The following is a 23,357-nucleotide window of genomic DNA, read 5'->3' as shown; positions in this document are numbered from 1 at the left end:
CCTCATCCCTCAGCCTCAAGCCCCTCAAGGGCACCCAGTGGACCAAACACACAAGGGACTATTAGATGTTTCTGCAAAGACTTCACAGAACTCTTGTTTCACATGACTTTAGCTTGCTTTTCCCTATCTTGATCCTTGCAATTCTTGCAAAATGGAGATTTCTGCAGTCATATTCCCAAGCTAGGATCCATTTTCAGCTCCAGTCCAGCAAGCCCAACTGCTTTTACCATTTCTTTCACTCAGAATGATTCAAATGGAACTTGTGTTTCCATGCAAACCATCTCTCCCTCCCATATCCCTCTACACCCTTTCTCTGCAGAGATGCAGGCATCAAATTCAGACCTCAGGCATGGGTCTCCCTCCTCCTTGCCCCATACTGAATCAGCCACCCATGGAGCCCTGCCCAACCTCTGTCCCTGTGGTCTGGATTCCACCTCATCCTTTCCACTTTGGCTTCAACCCCCTGATCTACACCAGTGGTTCTCAACCTTGGCTGCTCATTGGAATCACTTGGAGATGTCTGGATCCCACCCCTAGAGACTCTAATTTGCAGCCAAGGTTGAGAACAACAGTCCAGGCACTGTCAACATTCCATGCCTAGAATGTCTTAGGAATTTATAAACTGGTACCTGCCACCAAGATTTCAAGCTCAACCACCAAAGTGACATTGGGGTTGTCTCTACTGACACCTTTCTGGGTTGAGATGCACCCTAAGCTAAAAACTAGAGGAAGAGAGGTCACCACCTCCCAAGGTGATCCATTCCTGCTTTGTACAGCTCTATTAGAAAATGATCCTTAAATTGAGTCATATGTCTGTATTCCTCTTTCACTTACCTATCTATCCCAAGGGCACACCTGTTTCACACAGGTGTGACCTTCAGACATTTGAAAACAGCTTTCCAGAACCTCTGGGTCTTTCCCTCCCCAAACTGGACAAGGCCCAGGTGCTCTGCCTTCTCTGCATGACACGGCCCAGAACATTCCAGGTGAGGCCTGCCCAGCAGAGGGTAGGATGGCCACTGCCCTGCTTTGAGAAAGGCCTGCCCAAGTACCCAGATGTGTGTGTAAGGAGCCCACAGGCAGGGAGCCCAGCCTTACCTTACACTGATCCAGCGGTGTGTCCTCGGCCTCCTGGAAGACCACGCTGAAGGAGATGCTCTTGGGGTCAGAGGAGAAGACCCAGCTGATGGTGAGGCCTGCCTCGGCCACAGTGATGGGGATCAGGCTGTAGGTGCTGGACCTCACAAACAGCTCCCTTCTACCCTCCCCGAAGCTGGCGATCTCATCCACTGTGAGGGGTACTTTGATCCTAAAATAAAAATACAGAGAGGGACCTGATTGACTGGGCAAAGTGTTTGTGTCCACTGGCCAGGTCATCTGTGGCTCAGAGGTGGCTGGAGACGTCAGAGGCTCTTAAGAGGACAAGCCCTGGGTAACCTTGGCCAACATGCTTAATTATGGGATGGGCAGCTCACTCCAACAAATGTTTCCTGAGCGCTAACTACATGCCTGGCATAGGTCTAGGCACGGAGGAGACAGCAGTAAAAAATACAGATGACATCTTTGCCTGTGTGGAGGTTAAAGCCCATGGGAACTAAGGAACTGAGGATGGCCTGACCTGCTCCACAGCCCTCATGGACAGGAAGCAAGTGCCGAGGCACAGCTTTCTGCTGCTCTCCTGAAGATGCCCTGCTGCTCAGCCATCTGTTTTTTCTCTGCCATTTCTCCTTCCAATTCGCTGCCTCGCCCTTTCACCTAATTAGTACAAGCCTCCCAGCCTTTCGATATAGTCCATCTCCTCAGCTGCATCTGGCGTCCATTGTAAGATTCCACATGGACACTCTGACCTTTCCTCAAATGCCAACATCCCATACTCTTTATAATGCAAGGGTGGTGCAAGTAATATAATGGTTTTGGGGAGAAAAGCTTGTTCTTACTCTCCCTGGGTAGATAAAATCTTCTTCAAGAAGTTTACAAGGTTCATTGACAGTGAGTTCCTCTGTTTTTGGGGTTCTGTGCCAGACCCAGAGTGTGACGCGAAGAATGTGAGGTTAGGGGCCAAGGGACCTGTCTCACTGCATCCCTGCTGCAGGGCTTACCCTCTCATAAACCTCAGTTTCTTCATCTGCCAAACAAGGACAACCATGCCTGCCTCAGGACTGCTGCAAGGACTAGATTACAAGATGAACCCAGGGAGCTTGCTGCTCAGGGCCCCTTCCAGGCCGAGTGGCACCCCTCCTACACTGTGCAACTCTGGAGGCAGCTAGGTTAGCTCATGATCATGGAGACAGGGCCTCCAGTGCAGAGCTGCAACTTAGGAGCAGTGTGGCCTTGGGTGAGTCACTCACTCACTTTGAGCCTCGGTTTCTCAACTGTGAAATGGAAAGGTGGAGGCCATCATAGGCCATGCCCTGTGCTCAAGAATTTTGCATGTTACTGCAATGGCTCCTTGAGGAAGGCATGACTGTTGCCATTCTACAAAAGAGGAAACTAAGATTCTAAAAGATTGAGAAATTCAATCCAGGCTCACACAGGTCTGAGGCAAAGCCATCATCTTCCTACCATACCAAACTGCCTTTTGTGGAGAAAATGTATTACTATCCCCTTTAACACAGGGGAGGGAACTAAGTTCAAAGAGGTTAGGTAACTTGCCCAACACTGCACAGCAAGTGGTGGTGCTGAGGGTTCATCTGCCTCCAAAGCTGTGGAGATGAATGGACAGACTCCCCAAAGCTAATGAGAAGGGTAAGAAATGATTAAAAAACCAGGATGCTTTAAAGAACAGCTCCAATACTCACCTTTGTGAGAATTCAATTCAATGCGATACTTCTCCATGTGTTAAATTTTATTTCTAATTAAGAACCTTTGACCAATATTTACAATTTTCAAGAATCTGAGGGCAGGTGTGGGGGGTCCATTCTGGAACAGACATCTTTCTCATAATGTGGAAATCTTACCATATTACCATGTAAAAAGTCACTTACCCTGACATAATGCCCCATTAATGCATTAATGCTGGAGCATTTTATAATTTTATGCTCCAGAATTCTCCCCTGGCACCCAGGTATTTGGATTGTGCCTCAATCATCTAGTCTAGACATCATCTAGACATCATCTATTCAGTGACAAGGACAATACTCAGCCTCTCCAAAGCAGATCTTAACAAAAACAAATCAAAGGTTTGCTCAAATATAATATAATCTTAAGATGCCTATTGTCTATAAGGCTCATGTCACAGATGTGAATTCCACTGAGTGACCTGAGAAATTCCAGTTTACATGAGTACCAACACATTCGCAGTGTTCTGAGATAATCCCAACCTTTAACATGTTTTCAGATGCTCTCACGATGTGGTTGCTAATCCTTAGCTTGCTGTCATTCTCTTTGAAAGAGGCAGAAAAAAATAACTTTCAAGGTGTTGTCATTCTCCTTGCATTTTATTCCCATGTCCAGCCGACCTATTCTCGGTACTGTCTTATTCTCCTCAAGGATATGCCTTGGATCTGTGTGTTCTAGTTATTTCTAAATCTCATAACTTTCCTCATCCCTTTACTTGAGGGTAGGTTTTTTACAAGTTTTATTATAAATGATTTCAAACATTTCCCTGTTCTTTCCCATTAAATGCCACTAAAAAACCTGAAAATGATTCAGCAGTTGTAGTAAAAGTGAAGGGCAGGAGAAGGAAGGCGGACTGATTAAGGACCCCCAGAATATGAGGAAAATCACAACAGCTTAGTGTCTCTGAGCCCCCCACCTACACGTAATAAAAAACCACTCGTTATCCTAAGAGCCAGGAAAATCACAGTGTGCATGAGGAAAGACGATCAACAGAGGCCGACACTGACATCAACCAGATGCTGGAGTTATCTGTCAAGGCTTTTAAAGCAGCCATCAAAAAAAATGCTTCAGTAACAATTTTAAATGTTCTTGAAACAATAAAAAAGTGGAAAACTCACACCAAAGAAACAGAAGATATAAAAAAGTAGCAAATGGAAATTTTAGAACTAAATAATTACAATAACCAAAATAAAAAAAAATCACTGGACACTCAATAGCTGAATAAAGATGACAGTTATACTTGAAGAGAGAAAAACAGAAATTCCTCAATCTGAACAACACAGGGAAAAGAGAATTGGGGGGCGGGGTGCAAGGAAAAAGAACAGAGCCTGAGGAACCTACAAGACAAGGACGAAAGATCTCATATTTGTATCACCGGAGTCCCAAATGGAGAGGGAAAATAGAGTGCATCTGAAAAAATGTTCAAAGAAATGATGGCTATAAACTTCCCAAATATGATGACAGATAAGCCTAGAGATTTAAGAGCTGAGTGTACCCCAAATAGGAAAAACCCAAAGAAATTCATGCCAAGACCCATCATAATTAAACGTCTAAGAACAAAAGACAAAGAAAAAACTTGAAAGCAGGCAGAGAGAAATAACGTATTATCTATGGGGGAATACAATTTGAATGCCAGGGGATTTCTCATCTAAAACCATGGAGGCCAGAGGGAAGTAGCAGCACACATATTTCAAATGCTGAAAGAAAAGAACTTTCAATTCTATATCTGGCAAAACATCCTTTAGATATTTTGTCAAATCCAGCAGTGTGTGAAAAGAATTATATATATACCACAGCCAGTGGGATTTATCCCAGGTATGCAAGGCTGGTTTGATATATGAAAGTCAGTCAATGCAATCCATCATATCAACAGGCTAAGGAAGAAAAAGCCTATGATCTTATCAATTGATGTAGAAAAAAGATCTGGTAAAATTTAACAGCCATTCATGACCACCCAAGTTCTCTGTTACTATTTCTAATTGTCACTGCTGTGAGTAGCATGCAAGGGACATTTTGGTAGCTTTATCTTTGCACATCCAGTCATTATTTCCTCAGGATAAATTCCCAGACACAGGCCCATTGCATCAAAGAGAAAATGCAATTCTTGAACTTTTGGTACATTCTGCAGCCAAGTTGCTCTCCAGAAAGGGTGGCCGTGACACTTCATACTCCCCCAGCATCAACAGCTTGTGAGTGGGCTAGCTATTTAATTCTTCCTGCTTGGTCTGCCCCATAATTCAATACAGTGTTTGTCCAAGTGTGGTCCAAGGTCACCGGAGGACTGGTGGAATAGATTATTCTCTCACGACCACATCTAAACCTTCAGGAAATTCTGTCTGCACCACCTTCAAAATAGGTCCAGAATTTGCCCTGGTCTCTGCCCTCTCTGCCAACACTTGGTCCAAGGAACAAGGATTCCTCTAATACCCTCCCAACTGGTCTCCCCACTTTTGCTCTTGTCCTCCATCATCTATTCTCTACATGGCAATCAGAACAATCCTTTTTCAAAGGTAAATTAGATTAAGTCACTCTTAATGCTTCACACCTCATTTTGGGGTCCCATTTCCCTCAGATTCAAAGTCAAAGTCCTTACAATGGCCAACAAGGCCCTATGTGCTGGGACCCTCATTTCCACTCTGACTCCACCTCCTGGTTCTCTCTGCTGCAGGCATGCTTGCCCTTTTCTCGGACCCTCAACAGGCCAGGCATTGTCCCGTCTCAGGGCCTTTGTGCTGCCTGTTCCCTCTGCCTGAAATGCTATACCCACAGATAGATGCCTGGCAACTCCTTCACCTCCTTCAAGTCTTATCTTCTTACTGTCACTTTATTTAAAATGGCAAATTCCCCTTCCCTGTTATCCTACTTTATCTTTTTCCATAGCAAGCACCACCTTGTAACATTTATACAATATTGACTTATTGAATTATGTTTATAGTGTATCATCTGTCAACCCCTGCTGGAATGTAAGCTTGATGAGGGCGAGGGGTGAACCTTTGTTGGTTTTGTTTACTGACATGCTCTAAGCACCTAAAATAGTACCTGGCACATTGTGATAATTAATAAATATCTGTGAATGAGTGACTGAATCTATTTAATGACAATTATGCAGCCACTGGACACAACACTGGAGAATTCGCTGATATGGGAAAATACTTATGCTATAGCAAGTTTTAAAAGACTTCAAAATAAGATTTAGAATATTTGTTGGTGTCAAAAATTATATGTATATATGTGTATAAAAAAGACTGGAAGGCTATATGCCAAAATGTTTTGCTTATCTCTATTTTCCTAATTTTTTACAATGAAAGTGTACTGCTCATACAATAAAAAAATTAACAAAGTTATTTTGAAAAAAGAACACGAGGTGTGGGAGGAATATTATAAAGGGGCAACTTCCTAGGGTGAGGGAACTGTTCTATATCTTAATTGTGGTAGTGATTACACTGAATCATTCATGAAAATTCAAGCACTGTATACTTGCTTGAATCTTAATGTATATAAGCTAATACCTGAAGAAAAAGAATAAGCGAAGCCCCACTGGTATTAAGTTAGAGCCCCCGAGGTGGTCCCCAGTGCCGGCACTGGAAAGGCCAGCGCTCCTCCCAATGCCACACGTGGGGAGCGCCCAGGCGGCAGTTGCCACTTACATCAGTTCTCCAGACTTCAGCAGGCAGATTTCCGCATCCTGCCCCACAGGCATGTCTTCAGTGTCCTCAGGCGTTAGCGAGGTTGATGTAGTGTCCCTGAAATGTCACAAATGAGAACACAGTCATTTAGCTATCGACACACAGGGTCTCACATCCTGGGGTCCGCAGTCTTGGAGTCACAGGCAGCCAAATCCAGATGCATGGGGGATCCTTTAATCATAGAGGCCATGACAGAGACCCCGGCAGATTTTGTGGGTAGAGGGAGGGCTGCAGGGGCCAGGGCCAAGCAGGTGGACAAGGAGAAGACAATAGGGCTACAGCAGTTTCCCTGGAGCAGCTGTAGTGAAGACACCTCCTGCTATAGGAAGGGTGAGTGGAAACACAAATCAACGACTCTTGGCCCACGCCAGCAGAACTGTTGCCACGGGACCAAGGTACCAGCACCACTGGGTCCTGCCTTCTCAGTGCCAGTGCACAACTAGAGAAGCCTCTGGCCTATCCCTGGGGCACAAGAACAGGCACCCAGGAGAGGTTTTTAACACCTTCTGAATTACGGATCCTTAGAACATAATGGCAGATTGCAGTCCCTGCACTTCACTGATGGGGACACAGAGGCCCAGGCAGTTCCTCAGAGGCAGAGCTGGAGCCAGAACTAGATACCCTGACTGCAACTTAGTGCTTTCCCTGTGGGGTTCCAGGTCCAGCTCAGCCAGGAACTTATACAATCTCAGGTGCCTCAGAGCCCAACCAGCTCCACTCCCCAGTTCTGCCAAAGAGGAAACCTAGGTCCAGAAAAGAAAAAATGTCTTTGCCCTCATGTGAGGGCATCAATGAGGAAGATCTCCCACTCAGTGTGGCTTCTTTTTAAATTGCTGAAACAATCTGTGCTCTTCTAGGAGCTGAATGCCACCAGCCCTGAGCAAGTGGGGCTCCCTCTAGCTGGAGGTCTCTGTGGCCCCCAAGGGCAGGGGACGTGGTATGACTGTGGTGGGGTCCACTGTGGTTCCAGCTTCAGCACTGTGACTGTGTGACTCATGGTGAGCTCTTTCCTCCTGACATCCCAGTCTTCCTTCTCTAAATGAAAGCAAATGGAACCAGATGGACTCTGGGTTCTGATGGCTTGAAAAGGCTGTAAGTTTTAAAAGACTCAGAGGTAGCGTTTTGCGAGCCCACTCGCTGAGAAAGAAGTGGGCTTGCTCTGGTCAGCAGCTTCCTGCCCGCAGCCTCCGCTGCTCTTCTCAGGGAAGGTGCAGGAAGAACGCGGGCTGCAGCACCTGCTGCCACCGGGGGCATGCCTTGTCACTCTGGCATTTCTTTTTCTTCCTGGTCCCAAATCCCTCTCTGTCTTCCTCCTTGCCTAACACCTCCTTCTTTTTGCTTTTCCAGCCGCTGGTTTCCAGGCCCGCACCCTCACCCCAGGACAAACAGAAACAGGGAACATCAGTGCAAGAAGCTGCTCAAGGAACCAGCTTGTGCAGCCACCCACTTGACAGCAGGGGAGCACAAGTCCAGAGGAGACAGGCCAGGGTCACTCAGGCCTGCTTTTGTTTGCTTTCATCCTTGTCCAAGGCGCAAATACCATAAATAAGATAAAGAAATAACATAGAATGAGAGAGACGCTGAAAGCTGTACTTGGTTCTCCCAATTTTCCCGCATTCAGGATAAAAGATGTCCTAATCTATGATTCCCTCTCTTCCTCCATCACCCTCCTCCCTGACCACAGTGATGACAGACAATGCCTGATTACCTGCAAGCAGATGATTCACAGAGCAGGTTTCCCAGACCCTTGCTGGCCCCGACAGATGCCCTGCATGAGTGAGGTGGGAATGGGACAGGTGGGTGATGCAGTCTCAAAGGTGACAATTAGGGCAGAGGGCTTTCTTTTCAATAGGTTTTCAAACTGTAGGTCATGACCCATTTAGTGGGCTGTGAGTCAATTTAGGAGGTTATGATCAACATTAAAAGAAATAGAATAAAACAGAAAATACAATAGTATATTGCATGTTGCGAGGATACGTATTTATGAGGCTCTTGGGTTTTTTTTGTTGTTGTTTGTTTTTGAGATGGAGTTTTGCTCTGTCGCCAGGCTGGAGTGCTGTGGCACAATCTTGGCTTACTGCAACATCCGACTCCCTAGTTCAAGCGATTCTCCTGCCTCAGCCTCCCGAATAGCTGGGATTACAGGCACGCACCACCACACCCAGCTAATTTTTGTATTTTTAGTAGAGACGGGGTTTCACCATGTTGGCCAGGATGGTCTCAATCTCCCGACCACATGATCGGCCCACCTCGGCCTCCCAAAGTGCTGGGGTTACAGGCATGAGCCACTGCAGCCAGCCTCGAGGCTCTTGTTTTGACCATATGTGTACACACATGCAAACTAGGTAGCCATGCAAAATGTATTTCTTACCGTGAGATGCCATAGAAAATGTTCAAGCAACTCAGAGGATGTAAGAGCTTGAGAAAGGACAGCAACCAAAGCATGACCACTAGAGGGCACCCCACCTCCTACTACAGCTGCTTCCTTTTCTTGCTATTGAGGCAGTCTCAGCAAAGATACCAGATACTCACTGCCCACGCGGCCTTCCTCCTCCCTTTGCTCTGGTCATGGCAGCCTACTGCTAGCTTGGCTGATGGCATGCCACCCTTTCCTTCCGAGTTTCTGTCTGGAGCCTGTGGTCAGTTGAGCTAAATATCTCTCGAGCACACATTCTAGTCCGTCAACTTGTCTGTCCCTTTGTGGGTGCCATCCTGGCATTCCTGGGCAGCCTGCTGTACACACAGCCCATGCCCAGTGAATGTCTACGTTATTTGTCTCAGAATAAGGTTTTCTTCTGTTCCAAATGCTCCCAAAGGAGGACATACCCAAGGCTCCGCATTAGAAGTGAGTCAGAATAAAGTGGTGAGCACAAACCAGGCAGCCCCTGGCACTGCAGTCCTGGAGTCCACACCTCTCTGAGTCATGGTGGAGCCCCTCCAGCTTGGTCTCTACAAATGGGAGTCTATAGTCCTTCCCTGTCACGAATCAAATGGCCTCAGCCTGTTTGTTATGTAATTACTGCACAACTTTAATCCTGCAGACTGCCTGCGGAACAGATCTGCTTGTTTAGAAACTAGCCGAGGGAGGAACAGATGCCTGGAAAATCCCTATGGCCCAAGGTGCCTTGCTGCCAATCTTCCCCAGAGGGCGCCATCTCCCCTCAGCCTCGCTAAGCCCCGCAGAGTGAGAAGTATTGTTTTCCTGATTACACAGGCTCCCATCGTCCCTCTGGTCAGCCTCCATTTGTGAACAGTCTCCTGTGAAATGGAGATGTCTTCAGTTTAGAACTGCAGTCTTCAATACAGTAGCCACTAGCCATATGTGGCTATATAAACTTAAATTCATCAGATAAATTTAACCAAAAATGTGGCTGCCTGGTGGCACTAGCCACATTTTAAGTGCTCAATTATCACCTGGACTGGTGGCCACTGTGTTGGGCAGTGCAGGTACAGCACAGGTCTCTCACAGCAGAAAGCTCCATTGACCAGTGCAGGTTTGGAAGGTTGGGCTGAACCACACCACACACATCATATTCACTCTGCGATCTGGGGGCATCTTTTAATTTTGCTATCAAATTATTATTATTGTATTAACTTGATTTTACTTTGCTAATCCATTGCTTATAAATTCCTAGTGTTAGAGTAGGTAGCTAGGCAGACATGAGCAGGGCAGGGGAGGGCCCCCCTCCCCCAGGAATGTCAGGTGACCATCAAGTAATGGTCAGGCAATTGTTAAGCTGTGTCTCTAAAATAACTGGTTGCAGCCAGAGCCAGAGAAAGAGTCTCCCAATAGATAGAAAACATCTGAAGCTGGTAATCAGCAGCTTCCTGACAAGATCTCAGGAGTTGGGCGAGTCGGCTCAAGCACGCATACTAAGAGGCAAAATGGCAGTTTAACCGGTATATGACCTTCCTCTAGAAACGACTGATAAGGGAAAAACACCTCAAATGAGCATGCATACATCTCCAGTAAACACTCTGAGCATGCAGCTCCTCCCAAGTGCTGGCAAGCCACCATGCCTGAGGACAGCCTGCTCCAAGAGAAGAGGCGGGGGAGAAGAAACACAAACCCTGGAACCATGCCAATGTATAAAACCTCAAGTCAAGGGCCGGACGGGGCACTTGGATCTCTCAGGTCATCTGCTTGGCTCTCTTCCAAGTATACTTTACTTCTATTTGTTCCTACTCTAAAACTTTCTAAAACTTGCCTCAGTCTCTCCCTCTGCCTTAAACCTACTTCTGCCCCTCGGCCAAATTCTTTCCTCCAAGGAGGCAAGACTTGAGTTGCTGCAGACCCGTATGGATTTGCTGTTGCTAACATACTTTGGTGCCACATGACTCAGACACATTCCCTAGTGGTAAGACACTCCTACAACTCACCTTCTTCCGCTGGAGGTAGTCAACCCCTGTACGCGGTTTCCTTCTCCTGCTCTCCTGCTTATAGAACAATTGTTCCTCCAGAACAATTCCTCTCAGCCATAGTGGCTCTGCTCCCACCAGATGATCTCTCAGCTCATCCTGGTGGCTTGCAGGGGTACAGGTCTGCCGGCTATGTTGCCCAGGCTGGCCTCAAACTCCTGGGCTTCAAATGATCCTCTCATCTTAGCCTCTTGAGTACTGGGACTATAGGTGCCCACTGCCACGCCTGGCTGGTTAGGCTACTTTTCTGTGGATCACAGCCCATCATCCACCAATGCCTTGCCAACAACAGTAAATGTCTCATCCCTGAATCCTGGAACTGATAACAGCTCTGCCAGGTCTTCAGGTAAGGAGAGCAGGCCAACAGTCTGACTTCCAAGATAGATCTGCAGCAGGTATGTCTGCCACTTCCCTTTTACTCTTCCCTCAATTTTATTTAGAAAATGTTTAGGTATTTCTGGGGAAATCTAAGACATATATGATTGGGTTCCCACCCTTAGGAAGTTCAAAGTTTTGTTTCAAATAAAAGTAATGCCCTTAAAACAATTAACACTACAAATTGGCAAGATAGTAAAAGGCATTTTGTAAAGTGATTAAAATAAAATTTTAGCCCCAAACCCACAAGTGGCTCAGCCCCTCAAATTTAGGTGAAAGTCTTTTGTACTATAGAGAAGTTTCTATTAAAGAATGGCCATGATAAACAAGCCATGCTTTCTCAAATACACATATCCCCATATTGACATGTACACACAGTCATGGAGGGCCCCAGGTGCTGGCTTGTTTTTCCCCATGGAGTAGAAAGGCTTGCTGAGAAGAGCATGGCCAAGGGTGCTTGACAAGGCTCAGGCCATTCTAACACTGCCCTATGGACCTGTCTTGAATGGCATGGTTGGTTGTCCCTGGGTAAAACTCAGCTCTCAAAGCTTAAAGATTCCTAAGTGTCAGGCAGGGTTACATTAAATTGCCACCCTGCCTTGAAAGGTCTCTTTCAGGAAGACAGGTGCATATTTGGCTCAGTCTGTTCCTTTATTCATTTGTCCACTATTCCCTACATCCATCTGTCCATCGGATGTAGTCTATGCGGCCTCATGGTTCATGCCCATAAGGAACACCTCACTGATTTGTACCAGTTTGGTAGAAAGGACAGTCTGAACCAATTCATTCAAAAAAGGCCTGCAAACCTACTAGAGGTCTTCAGATCTTTTATCAGGGCCCCCTGGCACAGCTCCATACTCAGAGCAGGGCAGGAAGCACTGGCTTTGCAGCCTGACAGTCCTGGGTGACTGCTGGGGATGTGTGTTCTTGGGCAAGTGGGCTAATCTCTCTAATCTTCTGTTTGCCTATCTGTAAGTGACTAGGATTAGATGGCTGTACATAGAAGCATCCAGCATAGGGCCAGGCTTGCAGTAGAACTGAGTGTTAGTCTCTGGATCCTGAGGCTGCTCCTGGTCCCTGCTCCCAATATTTGACATTTGCCCTTAGGAAGAGCCACATGAGAAGGTTTGCCTAGCAGGTGGGAGAGAGCAAGAGCATTGGAGAGAAGCAGCCTGAATGGGAGTGCAGAGCCAGAGAAGGGAGGCCAGGCACCTCCACAAGAAGGCAGCTGCTTCCGGGAAAGCAGACATCAAGTCCATGCCTCTCCCTAGTACCCTCTCCACTACAAGGCACTGGGGCATGTGACCCAGGCCGACATGCCTCCAATTCCTGCCTTCCAGCGTTATTTCCCAGAAGGGTCAGTAACGTTAGATCATGGAGACTGACAACTAGAACTGTACTGAGATCAAAGTAGTCAACATCTGGGGAATTCCAGGAGTACAGAGGGCAGCCCAAGGAAACCAGATGATTCCAGCCAGGCTAGGCAGGGTGGGTGGGCACTGCCTGCTGAGGTGCCTGAGTGGTGTGGGCTTAGGAGGTGGGGCTGCACCAGGCCCTCTGGCAGACCCATCATCATCCTGTTGATTGGTCTGGTAATGACAGAGACCTGAGTGTGTATCTTCGATTTGCCAGTTTCTAGCTGTGTGCACCAGGGGTTGTTATTTTGGCTACGGTTCTCAGTGTTCTCATCTATAAAGGAAAGATAATATCCACTGCAGGGCTGCTATGGGGCTTAACAGCTATCACATATGCTGGAGCTGCATGTGCACGCAGAACCCAGCCCATGCCATGGACTCAGCATTGGCCCAGACCCCAACTGTTCCAAAAAGATGTCTGACTAGTGAATTAAGTAATTTTAAGGTATAAATGCCACCATCTTCGGTGGATGGCCAGAGCCAAACCTCCTTATTGTTCCCCTTTAGTTTATGAATAAAGCCCATCAGGCCCTGACAGAAGAATCAGCCCCAAAGCAGAATGAAGGGAGTGTGGGGTATCAGTCACCCATCCATCTCTGACCCACGCGTTACACAAGAGCGGGTTGGTCATATGGATTCTGATCTGAAGGACGGGAGTAGGGGGTGGGTCTCTTATAGTAATCAGCTGAGGGCTCTCAAAAAATGTTCAGCGGAAACATGAACCACATCACAGAAGTAGAGGCAGACCTTGCTTCATGAGCAAGCTCATCTCTGGAACAAACTGGCAAAGCATCTCTGCAGGTGAGTCATTTGTCTTACTCTTTATATTGAAAAGAAGACAGGGAGGACTAACCCAGGTATTGTTGGTATTCTCAGATTCCTGTCTGCAGTAGGGTACAGTGCAAAATGCCAGGCTATGGAGCTCAGCTGCTCTTCGTTCAAATTCCATCACGGCCATTTGCTACTATGTGGGTTAAACTGAAGAAATATGAAAACTACTGAACATGTTTCCAGGCACAGTTAGTGATTGTAGGCTGATGGTACTGCTAGTAATGGCATAGTCAGACCCACCCAGGGAGATAAGGAGAATCTAGTTATCATCTCTATTTGCTCAATGAATAATCTCTGTTTTCATTTCTTTTGCATAAGACAGGCTGTTTTATCAGATTAACATTTATGTTCTTTTTTCAATATAAATCAATATACTACTGTAGAAACTTTGAAAACTATTTTAAAAAAAGGAAGAAATAAGTCACCCATAATTCTACTAGCTGGAGGCCAACTGCTAATAAAATGTGATCATTTTTTCCAGGTTTCTAAAAGTATGGTCAGTCAAAATCACATAGTTTATCATGAACTCTTAAGTGAGGGCCCACAGAATACATGGCAGAGGGATTCAAGGGGTTCATGGACTCCCAGAATTGCAGGGGTGTTTGTGTATGTGTGCGTGTGTGCGTGTGTGTGTGTGTGTGTGTATACATTATTTCTGAGAAAAGGTCTGCAGTTTTTAGGAGATTCTCAAAGGAGTTTATGGTCAAAAAAGGTTAAGAATCACAATTAATTTTATATCCTTTTGACATCTATTTGTTGTAATAGTAATAGCTAATACTTTATTTTGCATATTTACTTTGTGTTTACACTGTTCTTAGCAATTTAACTGTATTGCATTTTCCAAAATCAGTAAAAATACTTTCTAAACATTTAAGTATATTCTATTTTATGTATGAATTGTAATTTGCTTCAGCATTATCAGACTTTTACACTACTTCCAAAGTTGTAGATTTTTTTTTAATTTTCAGAAAACAAAATAGGATTTTGATTATAGAGGATAAAGAAATGAATGTTTTTAATTCGCCTAGAAGGGAAAGTAATTTTTAATACTCTATTTGCACAGCACTGTCCAGGCCCAATCTGTTTACCAATTATTATACATCAAAGTTTACCAATTATTACACATGAATTTGCACAGGTCCTTTGAGGAAATGTGTAATGGCAGCATAAGGGACCAGCAAAAGCTGGAACAGGAGGATACCAAAAAAAGGCAAGAGCGAGTCAAGCAATACTGGGGAGCTGGACATTATTCTTAAGAGCAAAGCCACCTGTTTCATATTTTAAATGATGAAAAAATATGTTTTTGCCCATGTGAATCAATAATACATACACATCATCTGACCTACTTAATATAGTGCCCCAGAGAGCTTGTTGGGGGCAGGATGTCTTCTGGCTGACCTATCACCCTTAGAGATCTAACAATTGTGATGTAAGGGCAAGGATTTTTATTAAGCAGTCTTAGCCCAAAGGCAGCATCCTTCCTTGCTAGAGAGAAAGGGCACTTTGGTCCCTGGAAAGACAGAGGCAAGCAGCAGCATCGGAGACACTGCTCCTAGTCAGGACTCAAAGTCAGGGACAGAAGTGTTTCTGAGTGGATTAGGAAAGGTAACCTCATCGTTTATATGCCCTTGTCTGGTCAGGCAATATTTTGACTTTGCTGGCAGAGATTCTGTCCAAACACGTGCTCTTCTTCATACATCTTCTAGAGGTGCTGGCCAGACATGGCTCCAGGTCACTGGAAATGAACTGCTGCATGTTGAGTATCTGCAGTCCAGTAGCAAGGGCAGGCCTGGCACTCATGGGCTGATGTTGCTGCAGCTGCCTCTGCTCCCACACCACAGGTTACATGATCCCTTGTCCTGTCTGTGGTCTTTGGCAGGGTCACAGGGCAGAGGGAAGGGTCAGAGAGAAGTGACATCTTGAAGGGCTGGTGCCCTGGGTAAGAAAGGTTGCCCATCTGGCACCCTATTTCAATTAGGTCTTCTGCTTGTTAAATGAGGCCCCTAAGTCCTAACCTGCCAATCACAGGAGCTAAGGCAAGGTTCCGCTTTGGGGAAATCTACCTTTTAAGAGACGTCTTGCTCAGAAGTCTTCAGGAAATGAGGCTCTGATGGTGGAATGCCACAAACTATGTTAGATGATGAAGGGGAAAGTTTAGTTGGGAAGTGAGGAGAACCACCCAATGCTTTAACCATGAAGCCAGCTCAGCCAAAGTGCTGGGCAGTCGTGGGCTTTTCTATGCTTTGTTTCCCCATTAGTAGCCTTTGAAAATCTATGCAATTGAGGGGAAGTAAAGGCAGGAAGGACTACCTACCCAGGCAGAGCAGTCTTGCCATCCCCAAACACCTGTGGTCTCCGGGAGTCTCCTTGATAGGAAAGCCCCCTGGTAGGGGCACTTGCTTTAGCTTTCACAATTTATTAGGAAATGGGGCTCAGGATGGGTGGGCAACTGTGGTGAGGCAGGGGGAGATGAAAACAGGCATGTCCCATTGATGAGCTCAGATTATCAGTGGGCTCAACCATCCATCATCAATGTTGCTCTTCCAAAGAGCACTGTGCCCACCTGGCAGCAAAGCGACTTTTGCTTTCAAAATAATTGAGCACAGGATTTTATGGAATGTGCTTAGGGGTCAGTTATGAGTTGTCTCCCAGATGGGTGAGATCCTGAGAATTTTCAGGCTAATGGAGAGTCCTCGCCCTGTCTGAGCAATTTCCCCTCAGAACTGGTTATCTTCAATATACTGGACTGTGCTGTTTCTACACATCCCAGTGGGTGGGTTTAGAAGATGACTATTTGCCCCCTAAATGTGGTCAATGGGACAGCAGGAAGACAGAGAATGCCATCCTCAGCCCCAAATATAATTCCTGGATTCTGACTCACAGGTGTTCATCAGAACAGACACCATGGCAGAGCATGATTACCATGAAGACTATGGGTTCAACAGTTTCAATGACAGCAGCCAGGAGGAGCATCAAGACTTCCTGCAGTTCAGCAAGGTCTTTCTGCCCTGCATGTACCTGGTGGTGTTTGTCTGTGGTCTGGTGGGGAACTCCCTGGTGCTGGTCATATCCATCTTCTACCATAAGTTGCAGAGCCTGACAGATGTGTTCCTGGTGAACCTACCCCTGGCTGACCTGGTGTTTGTCTGCACTCTGCCCTTCTGGGCCTATGCAGGCATCCATGAATGGGTCTTTGGCCAGGTCATGTGCAAGAGCCTACTGGGCATCTACACTATTAACTTCTACACGTCCATGCTCATCCTCACCTGCATCACTGTGGATCGTTTCATTGTAGTGGTTAAGGCCACCAAGGCCTACAACCAGCAAGCCAAGAGGATGACCTGGGGCAAGGTCACCAGCTTGCTTATCTGGGTGATATCCCTGCTGGTTTCCTTGCCCCAAATTATCTATGGCAATGTCTTTAATCTTGACAAGCTCATATGTGGTTACCATGACGAGGCGATTTCCACTGTGGTTCTTGCTACCCAGATGACACTGGGGTTCTTCTTGCCACTGCTCACCATGATTGTCTGCTATTCAGTCATAATCAAAACACTGCTTCAGGCTGGAGGCTTCCAGAAGCACAGATCTCTAAAGATCATCTTCCTGGTGATGGCTGTGTTCCTGCTGACCCAGATGCCCTTCAACCTCATGAAGCTCATCCGCAGCACACACTGGGAATACTATGCCATGACCAGCTTTCACTACACCATCATGGTGACAGAGGCCATTGCATACCTGAGGGCCTGCCTTAACCCTGTGCTCTACGCCTTTGTCAGCCTGAAGTTTCGAAAGAACTTCTGGAAACTTGTGAAGGACATTGGTTGCCTCCCTTACCTTGGGGTCTCACATCAGTGGAAATCTTCTGAGGACAATTCCAAGACTTTTTCTGCCTCCCACAATGTGGAGGCCACCAGCATGTTCCAGTTATAGGCCTTGACAGTGTTTCGAGAAGCTGCTCTGGAATTTGCAAGGCATGGCTTTGCCCTCTTGATGTGGTGAGGCAGGCTTTGTTTATAGCTTGCGCATTTTCATGGAGAAGTTATCAGACACTCTGGCTGGTTTGGAATGCTTCTTCTCAGGCATGAACATGTACTGTTCTCTTCTTGAACACTCATGCTGAAAGCCCAAGTAGGGGGTCTAAAATTTTTAAGGACTTTCCTTCCTCCATCTCCAAGAATGCTGACACCAAGGGGGATGACATGTGACTCCTATGATCTCAGGTTCTCCTTGATTGGGACTGGGGCTGAAGGTTGAAGAGGTGAGCACAGCCAACAAAGCTGTTGATGGTAGGTGGCATGCTGGGTGCCCAAGCTCAGAAGGCTCTTCTGACTACTGGGCAAAGAGTATAGATCAGAGCAGCCGTGAAACAAGCGCTGGCACCACCAGGCACCTAACAGAAATGAGATCAGGCTCTGCCTCACCTTGGGGCTTGACTTTTGTATAGGCAGATGTTCAGATTGCTTTGATTAATCCAGAATAACTAGCACCAGGGACTATGAATGGGCAAAACCGAATTATAAGAGGCTGAGAATTCCAGTGGTCCATGGAATGCTTGAAAAATGTGCAAAACAGCGTTTAAACTGTAATGAATCTAAGCAGCATTTCTGAAGTGGATTCTTTGGTGGCTTTGCTCATTTAAAAATGAAATTTTCCAATGTCTGCCACACAAACATATGTAAATGTATATACACACACACATACGCACATATGTTATATATTACTAGTATATGAGTTTCATAGCTAAGAAATAAAACTTTTAAAGTCTCCAAACTACTTTTACACTTCGGCACATTCTATTTTAATGTGGTATGCCTGGAATATACAAAAAAGTTACTTTTGGGCTCAGAGCATGGGAAATAAGTCGTAAACTTTCAGGGCAGTGCTCTATCACGGAAATGGAATACACCAGTGATAATGACCCTGCTCTTTCACTGTGGTTTCTAACCTCCTGTCCAAAGTGTGGGGCACATTTGTTTAACTTCCAGAATGTGGTCACAGGATGAGGCATAGTTTTAAATGTCAGATTTTATGCATGTTTATTAAATCCTGGCAGTCTGTTCAATAGGCTTAAAGATGTTTTTTGGGCTTATGTATCCCAAAATCACTCACCAAAATACAGAGAACCAACTTACAACAGCTAAGTAGAATGCACAGAGAAGTAGGCCAGAACTAACTTAACAGTGTGGTTTTGGGGCTGAATAGACCAGAGTTGAATCCCTGCCACTCACCAGTTTGTAAGACCTTGGGCAAATCTCTTAGCCTCTGAGCACCTGTTTCCTTTCTTTTTGGTGAAACGTGGATCATAACAGCACCACCTCTATGGGTTGGTGTGAATACCTGAGACACTGCATGTAAAACACTTGGCACAGTTTGCATTTGGGGAGAAAAGGTCCAAAAAATAGCAGTAGTTATTATTTCTTACAAGAACTGGTGACACAAAATGGAAGCCCTCCATGTCAGCTCCATGGGATAGCGAGGCGAGGGAGGGTTTGTATCGTGCCTTCCAGTGTGTGGCATACCATGTGCACCTGCTGCAGCTGAGCACAGGCTGGGACTTTCAGAGCCCACATGATCCTACCTACCGTTTCATAAACATGCCTAAATGCATCTACAAGCAGAGTTTTACCATACTCAGGCCACATGGACCTCCGAGTGCTTCCTCCAACTACAAAATCTGCCCTTTTAGGGTGACAAGGCTGACATTTATCTTTTAAGTGGCTTTCAAAGAGAGTTTCTGTCATTCCCCCTTTGTGCATTCATGTTAACCTGGAACACTTCTGACAGAGGGGCCACCAGTCCCTGGTATCCCTGGCAGTGTCCCGGCCCGCCTTCATGTCTTGATCTCACTTCATCCACACCATAGCCCAGGAAGCAGAAGATGCTGTTGGTACAGGCTCCATTCCATAGAGTAGACTGAGGTCATGTGCGGGGCAGAGCCAGTTCCCAATCTCAGCTCACCCTTCTCCCTTCCACTCGTCCACATCAGCACATGGCATCAGAGGCCTTGGGGGAGGGGATGAGACTGGGTATGGGCTCTGCTTGAGTCCATACTGCCTTGGTGTGGCCTCAGGGTTGGAGGGTAAAGGATGTGCTCTTTCCCTACCAAGTTCCCAACACCTGGGGGTGGCTGCAGTACTTATGGGCTCCAATCCCTTTAGAGATATGGCAGAGGCCACTAATGGCCACATCATCTGAGATGTGGGGAACACAAGATGACACTGACTCTAGGGGCTACCTGGGAGCTAGGGGCCCAGGTGTCCTCCGTGGGTGCTCTGGACTGAGGAGATGGTGCCATAGAAAAGCCTGGAGCTACCCTTACTGGAGGGGTGGAGGCAAAGCGAAGAGGATGGGGCCCAGGAGTGGTCAGGGCAGTCACTCTGGCCTCCTCCTCCAAGGGGCTCTCAAAGCAGCATCACCTTCCAGCTGTCTAGTCCCTGTTGGTCCCTGGTAACTAATGCCATTTTGTAGAAGGCCTGGCACTATCATCCCCATTTTCAGATGAGAAAACTAGTTCAGAGAGCTTAATGCCTGCCAAAGCTCACACAACGAGCTAGGACTACAACTTTAGTAAACAGTCTTTCTTTGCCCAGAAATGTTGGCTCCAAGAAGGTTTCCTGCCACTGACAAGCCACAGGGTACCTGTCACCTCTATATTCAGCTGAAGGCAGAGATCTTGGGTCAACCCACGTGCAAGGTGGCTTTGTAACCTTAACCATTCACCATATCCTGTTCTCATTTTGTTTCTGAGATACCAAGCATCAAATCTCCTGGTGGGTGACAAATCCACCACAGCTCCCCTAAACACTCTGACCATGAAGCACCAGTTCTGAAGCAATTACTGGCAAAGATGCTCCGAGGGTTCAGGGATCGTTTCTGTGGGAGAGTTTAAGCTCACTTAGGGTCATCTGGGTATCTGAAGGATCTTCTTTAGAGGAGACGACTGGGCTGTGCAGTGTAAGGTACTGAGGTGGTAGCAGTAGCACGCACAGCTCAGCCCCTGATGACACATCAGGAAAGCAACATAACTCCATGAAAGTCTTCCCAGGCATTAGGCACTGGGCTGGGCTCAATGCTCCACACACACAGTTCTCATGCAATCTTCCTAACACCCGTAGGGGTGAGTGCTGTTCCAGTCTCTTCGGTATAGGGGAGGAAACTGAGTTCGTGGGCTGCACTGCCTAGAGCCATGGAGCCTGGAGGTGGCAGACCAGGTATGTTTGGTTCTGGAGCTCAAGCTCTTCACCACCATACTGTCTGTTCATCTGGTAGCTAGAGGGGGAGGCCAGGCCTCAAGGAGGCCATGACTGGGTAGAGGCTGAGCAAAGGCTGAGGGAAACACAGCCCAGTGCCCCCTGCCAGCCCTTACTCCACAGGCCTGGTTCACCAGCTGACAAGAGCTTGATTTTCTTCTCTGCCTCAGTCCGGAGAACAGCTGGACACCTGGTCAGTGGAGATGGCGGAGGGTGGGCCTGAATGACTGAAAAGGGGGTGTGCATGGGTGTGTCTGGAGGGCTATGACGAATACCATCTTTTCTCCAGAAGTCAGGGGCTGTGCTCCTGCTCTGCACCACCATTCTAGGTCTGAGCCATGCACAGGGACCACTAGGAGGTTGCTTAGGGAGTCCCAGCATCAGGCCACATCTCCCTGGCAGGCTGGACTTTGGGACCCCTTCCTGACCCATCTCTGCCAGGAGGAGAGGCAAGGCAAACAACTTCCTTAGCCCCAAAACTGTGTACATGTGCGAAAAAGCAAACATGAAGGCAGAGGAGATGGGCAAAATGGGGACATGGGACGGAGAGAAGAGAGCTCAACTCTTCCAAATGAATCTTAAGCTAGTGGACTGGAGTCTAAAGCCTAGTTCTGGCACCTCCAACAACAGAAGTTATCCAGCCTCCTGAGGCTTCAGCTTCTTTGCCTATAAAATGAGATAATTCCTACTCCCTGATGGGCTGCACAGGGACTAGTGAGGTCATGTGTAAGAGTAGCTGGTGCAAGGCAGGCGCTCAACAGCATCACTTTCAACACTACTTCCAAGTGGCCTAATATTCCTCATGAATTTGGACTTAGTGTTTAATCTCTCCCAGATCCTTTCTTACCTTGGATTTGCTTATTTTTTCCCGAAGTTTCTTGCCAGGGATGCTTACACAAATCTAGGGCTCTAGATCTCCCACACTTTCTCAGACTCTCGGTGTTTTTGGTTTAGGTCTTAAAACTTAGGAAGAAAAAGTATGTAGGAAAAAGCTACCAGAAATGCTTGGGTTTATCTCCAGCTAATGCACAAAAAAAGTATCTGACAATGCAGCCTTTAACTGACTTGGAAGGGTGGCTCTTCACCCTAACAGAAGTGCAGGGATTACAGGTTCCTATCAGTTAGTCCCAGATCCGCCTTGGTGGCCGCAGACCAGCACACTGGCAGTTTCCTTTCCCTGGAACAGTTCCTGATTTCCCAAGACCAAAACCACACATATTTGTCAGCAGTCAGAATGCCTTCTGTTTTTGTTCCTACTGGGCAGGGGAAGGTGAGGGGTGAGGAGAGAGAGAGCTGTAGGATAGTCACTTTCTCACTCAGGCTAGAGGAAGCAGCAAGACACTTTCAAGCCGGAATGTCCTCCCAGGCCCCCAGGTTCCTGGTCCTGCTCACTTTATCACCTACCATTTACCCACCTGGCTTTCCAGGTGATGGAGGCAGAGTGTGGCTTAGTGCTAATGGAATGGAACATGCCCCAGGGACCATTGAGCCATGGGGGTTGGGAGAACACTGCAGGCTTACATGGTCAGGGGTTGGAGGGGTGTCCCAGGAAGGAAAGGAAAAGCCCAAAGTCACAGAAGTGACAGTAGTAGACATGATCTTGGGTCTGGTGAGTTTGGTGATCAGGCTGGCTTTATCCAAGAAGCTATAACATGATGAGTTCAGTCATTCTCTAGTCAGGGAACAGAGCGTTGTGGAGATACACGTAAGCCCAAAGTCCCTTACAATGGCAGCATCATGAAGATTAAGGACATGCAGCAGAAATCCTGAATGATCAATCTGACAGATCAGTCCTAGCCCTCCTCTGAATTGTGGGCAGGAAAAGAGGGACAGACCTCAATGTTGAGGCAAGAGCATCATAAAATGTCCTTAACTAGAGAGAAAATGGGTCAAGAAACATCTGGGACCTGGGACCCACATAAATTCTTTCTTGAGGTTCTGAACAGCCAGTGCTTTTTTGTAAACTGCTCTAAAGCCAGACAACAGAGGCTGAGAAACATCAACCAAGGACCTCCTTTTCTTATGGGTCCCATGTCATAAACTCTTGACATTTTTAACATGGTGGCACTTTATACAACTCATATTTTTAAAAACTGACCTTGTGAAACTCTCCTTGAAAACCTTGTTGGCAAATAGCTACACTAGAAAAATGAGACAGCCAAGGGAGAATAAGTACTTAAGGATATCCTTGCCGTGGCTGCTTTGTCCCTCTGAAGCCTGCTCTGCCTGTGTAAGCTGTAGCATTCTTGCAGTAGTCAGGAAGGTTCAGTGGATCCAAGTCACTGATTAAAAGCAGCATAAAATACCAGTGCTAGGGCAAAGTGCAGGCTAGGTGAGTGGAAAGTCCCTTGGGTTCCACAGGGTACAGAGTAATAGGCCTGTCCATGTTTTTCTTACTGCTAAAACTTTGAGGCTTTGAGTGGGTTTATCTGCAGCTAAAGGGACCTCTGAGAGGGCGCATCTATCAGAGACAATTGCAACTAAATCTGAGCTTCCTTTCTCATTGTATCCTTGCCAAGCCTGATCAGTGTTTCCAAAAG

General features: G+C 46.6%; 2 protein-coding genes across 2 annotated transcripts in view; one reads left to right on the top strand and one right to left on the bottom strand.

The window, feature by feature from the left end:
• Positions 1–23,357, bottom strand: part of FYCO1 (FYVE and coiled-coil domain autophagy adaptor 1) — a 77,052-nt gene that overhangs the window by 12,146 nt on the left and 41,549 nt on the right. Inside the window, exons 15-16 of the mRNA XM_002813835.6 lie at positions 6,486–6,581; positions 1,099–1,309 (exon numbers count right to left, since the gene is read on the bottom strand). Of these exons, the coding sequence (XP_002813881.4) occupies positions 1,099–1,309; positions 6,486–6,581 (307 nt within the window). The remainder of the gene's footprint in view (positions 1–1,098; positions 1,310–6,485; positions 6,582–23,357) is intronic.
• On the top strand, positions 13,346–18,337 carry CXCR6 (C-X-C motif chemokine receptor 6). The gene is made up of 2 exons (XM_002813837.4): positions 13,346–13,534; positions 16,448–18,337. The coding sequence occupies exon 2, from the start codon at positions 16,469–16,471 to the stop codon at positions 17,495–17,497; it is 1,029 nt and encodes a 342-aa protein (XP_002813883.1). The 5' UTR covers positions 13,346–13,534; positions 16,448–16,468; the 3' UTR covers positions 17,498–18,337.

This window comes from Pongo abelii, chromosome 2, assembly GCF_028885655.2.
Source record: "Pongo abelii isolate AG06213 chromosome 2, NHGRI_mPonAbe1-v2.0_pri, whole genome shotgun sequence".
NCBI lineage: Eukaryota > Metazoa > Chordata > Mammalia > Primates > Hominidae > Pongo > Pongo abelii.
Note: the sequence above shows the minus strand (reverse complement) of the source record. Positions and strands in the feature narration are given on the sequence as shown.

What these genes read in the sequence shown, in the direction of transcription:
- CXCR6 (XM_002813837.4), top strand. Translation starts at nt 16,469, where the DNA reads ATGGCAGAGCATGATTACCATGAAGACTATGGGTTCAACAGTTTCAAT.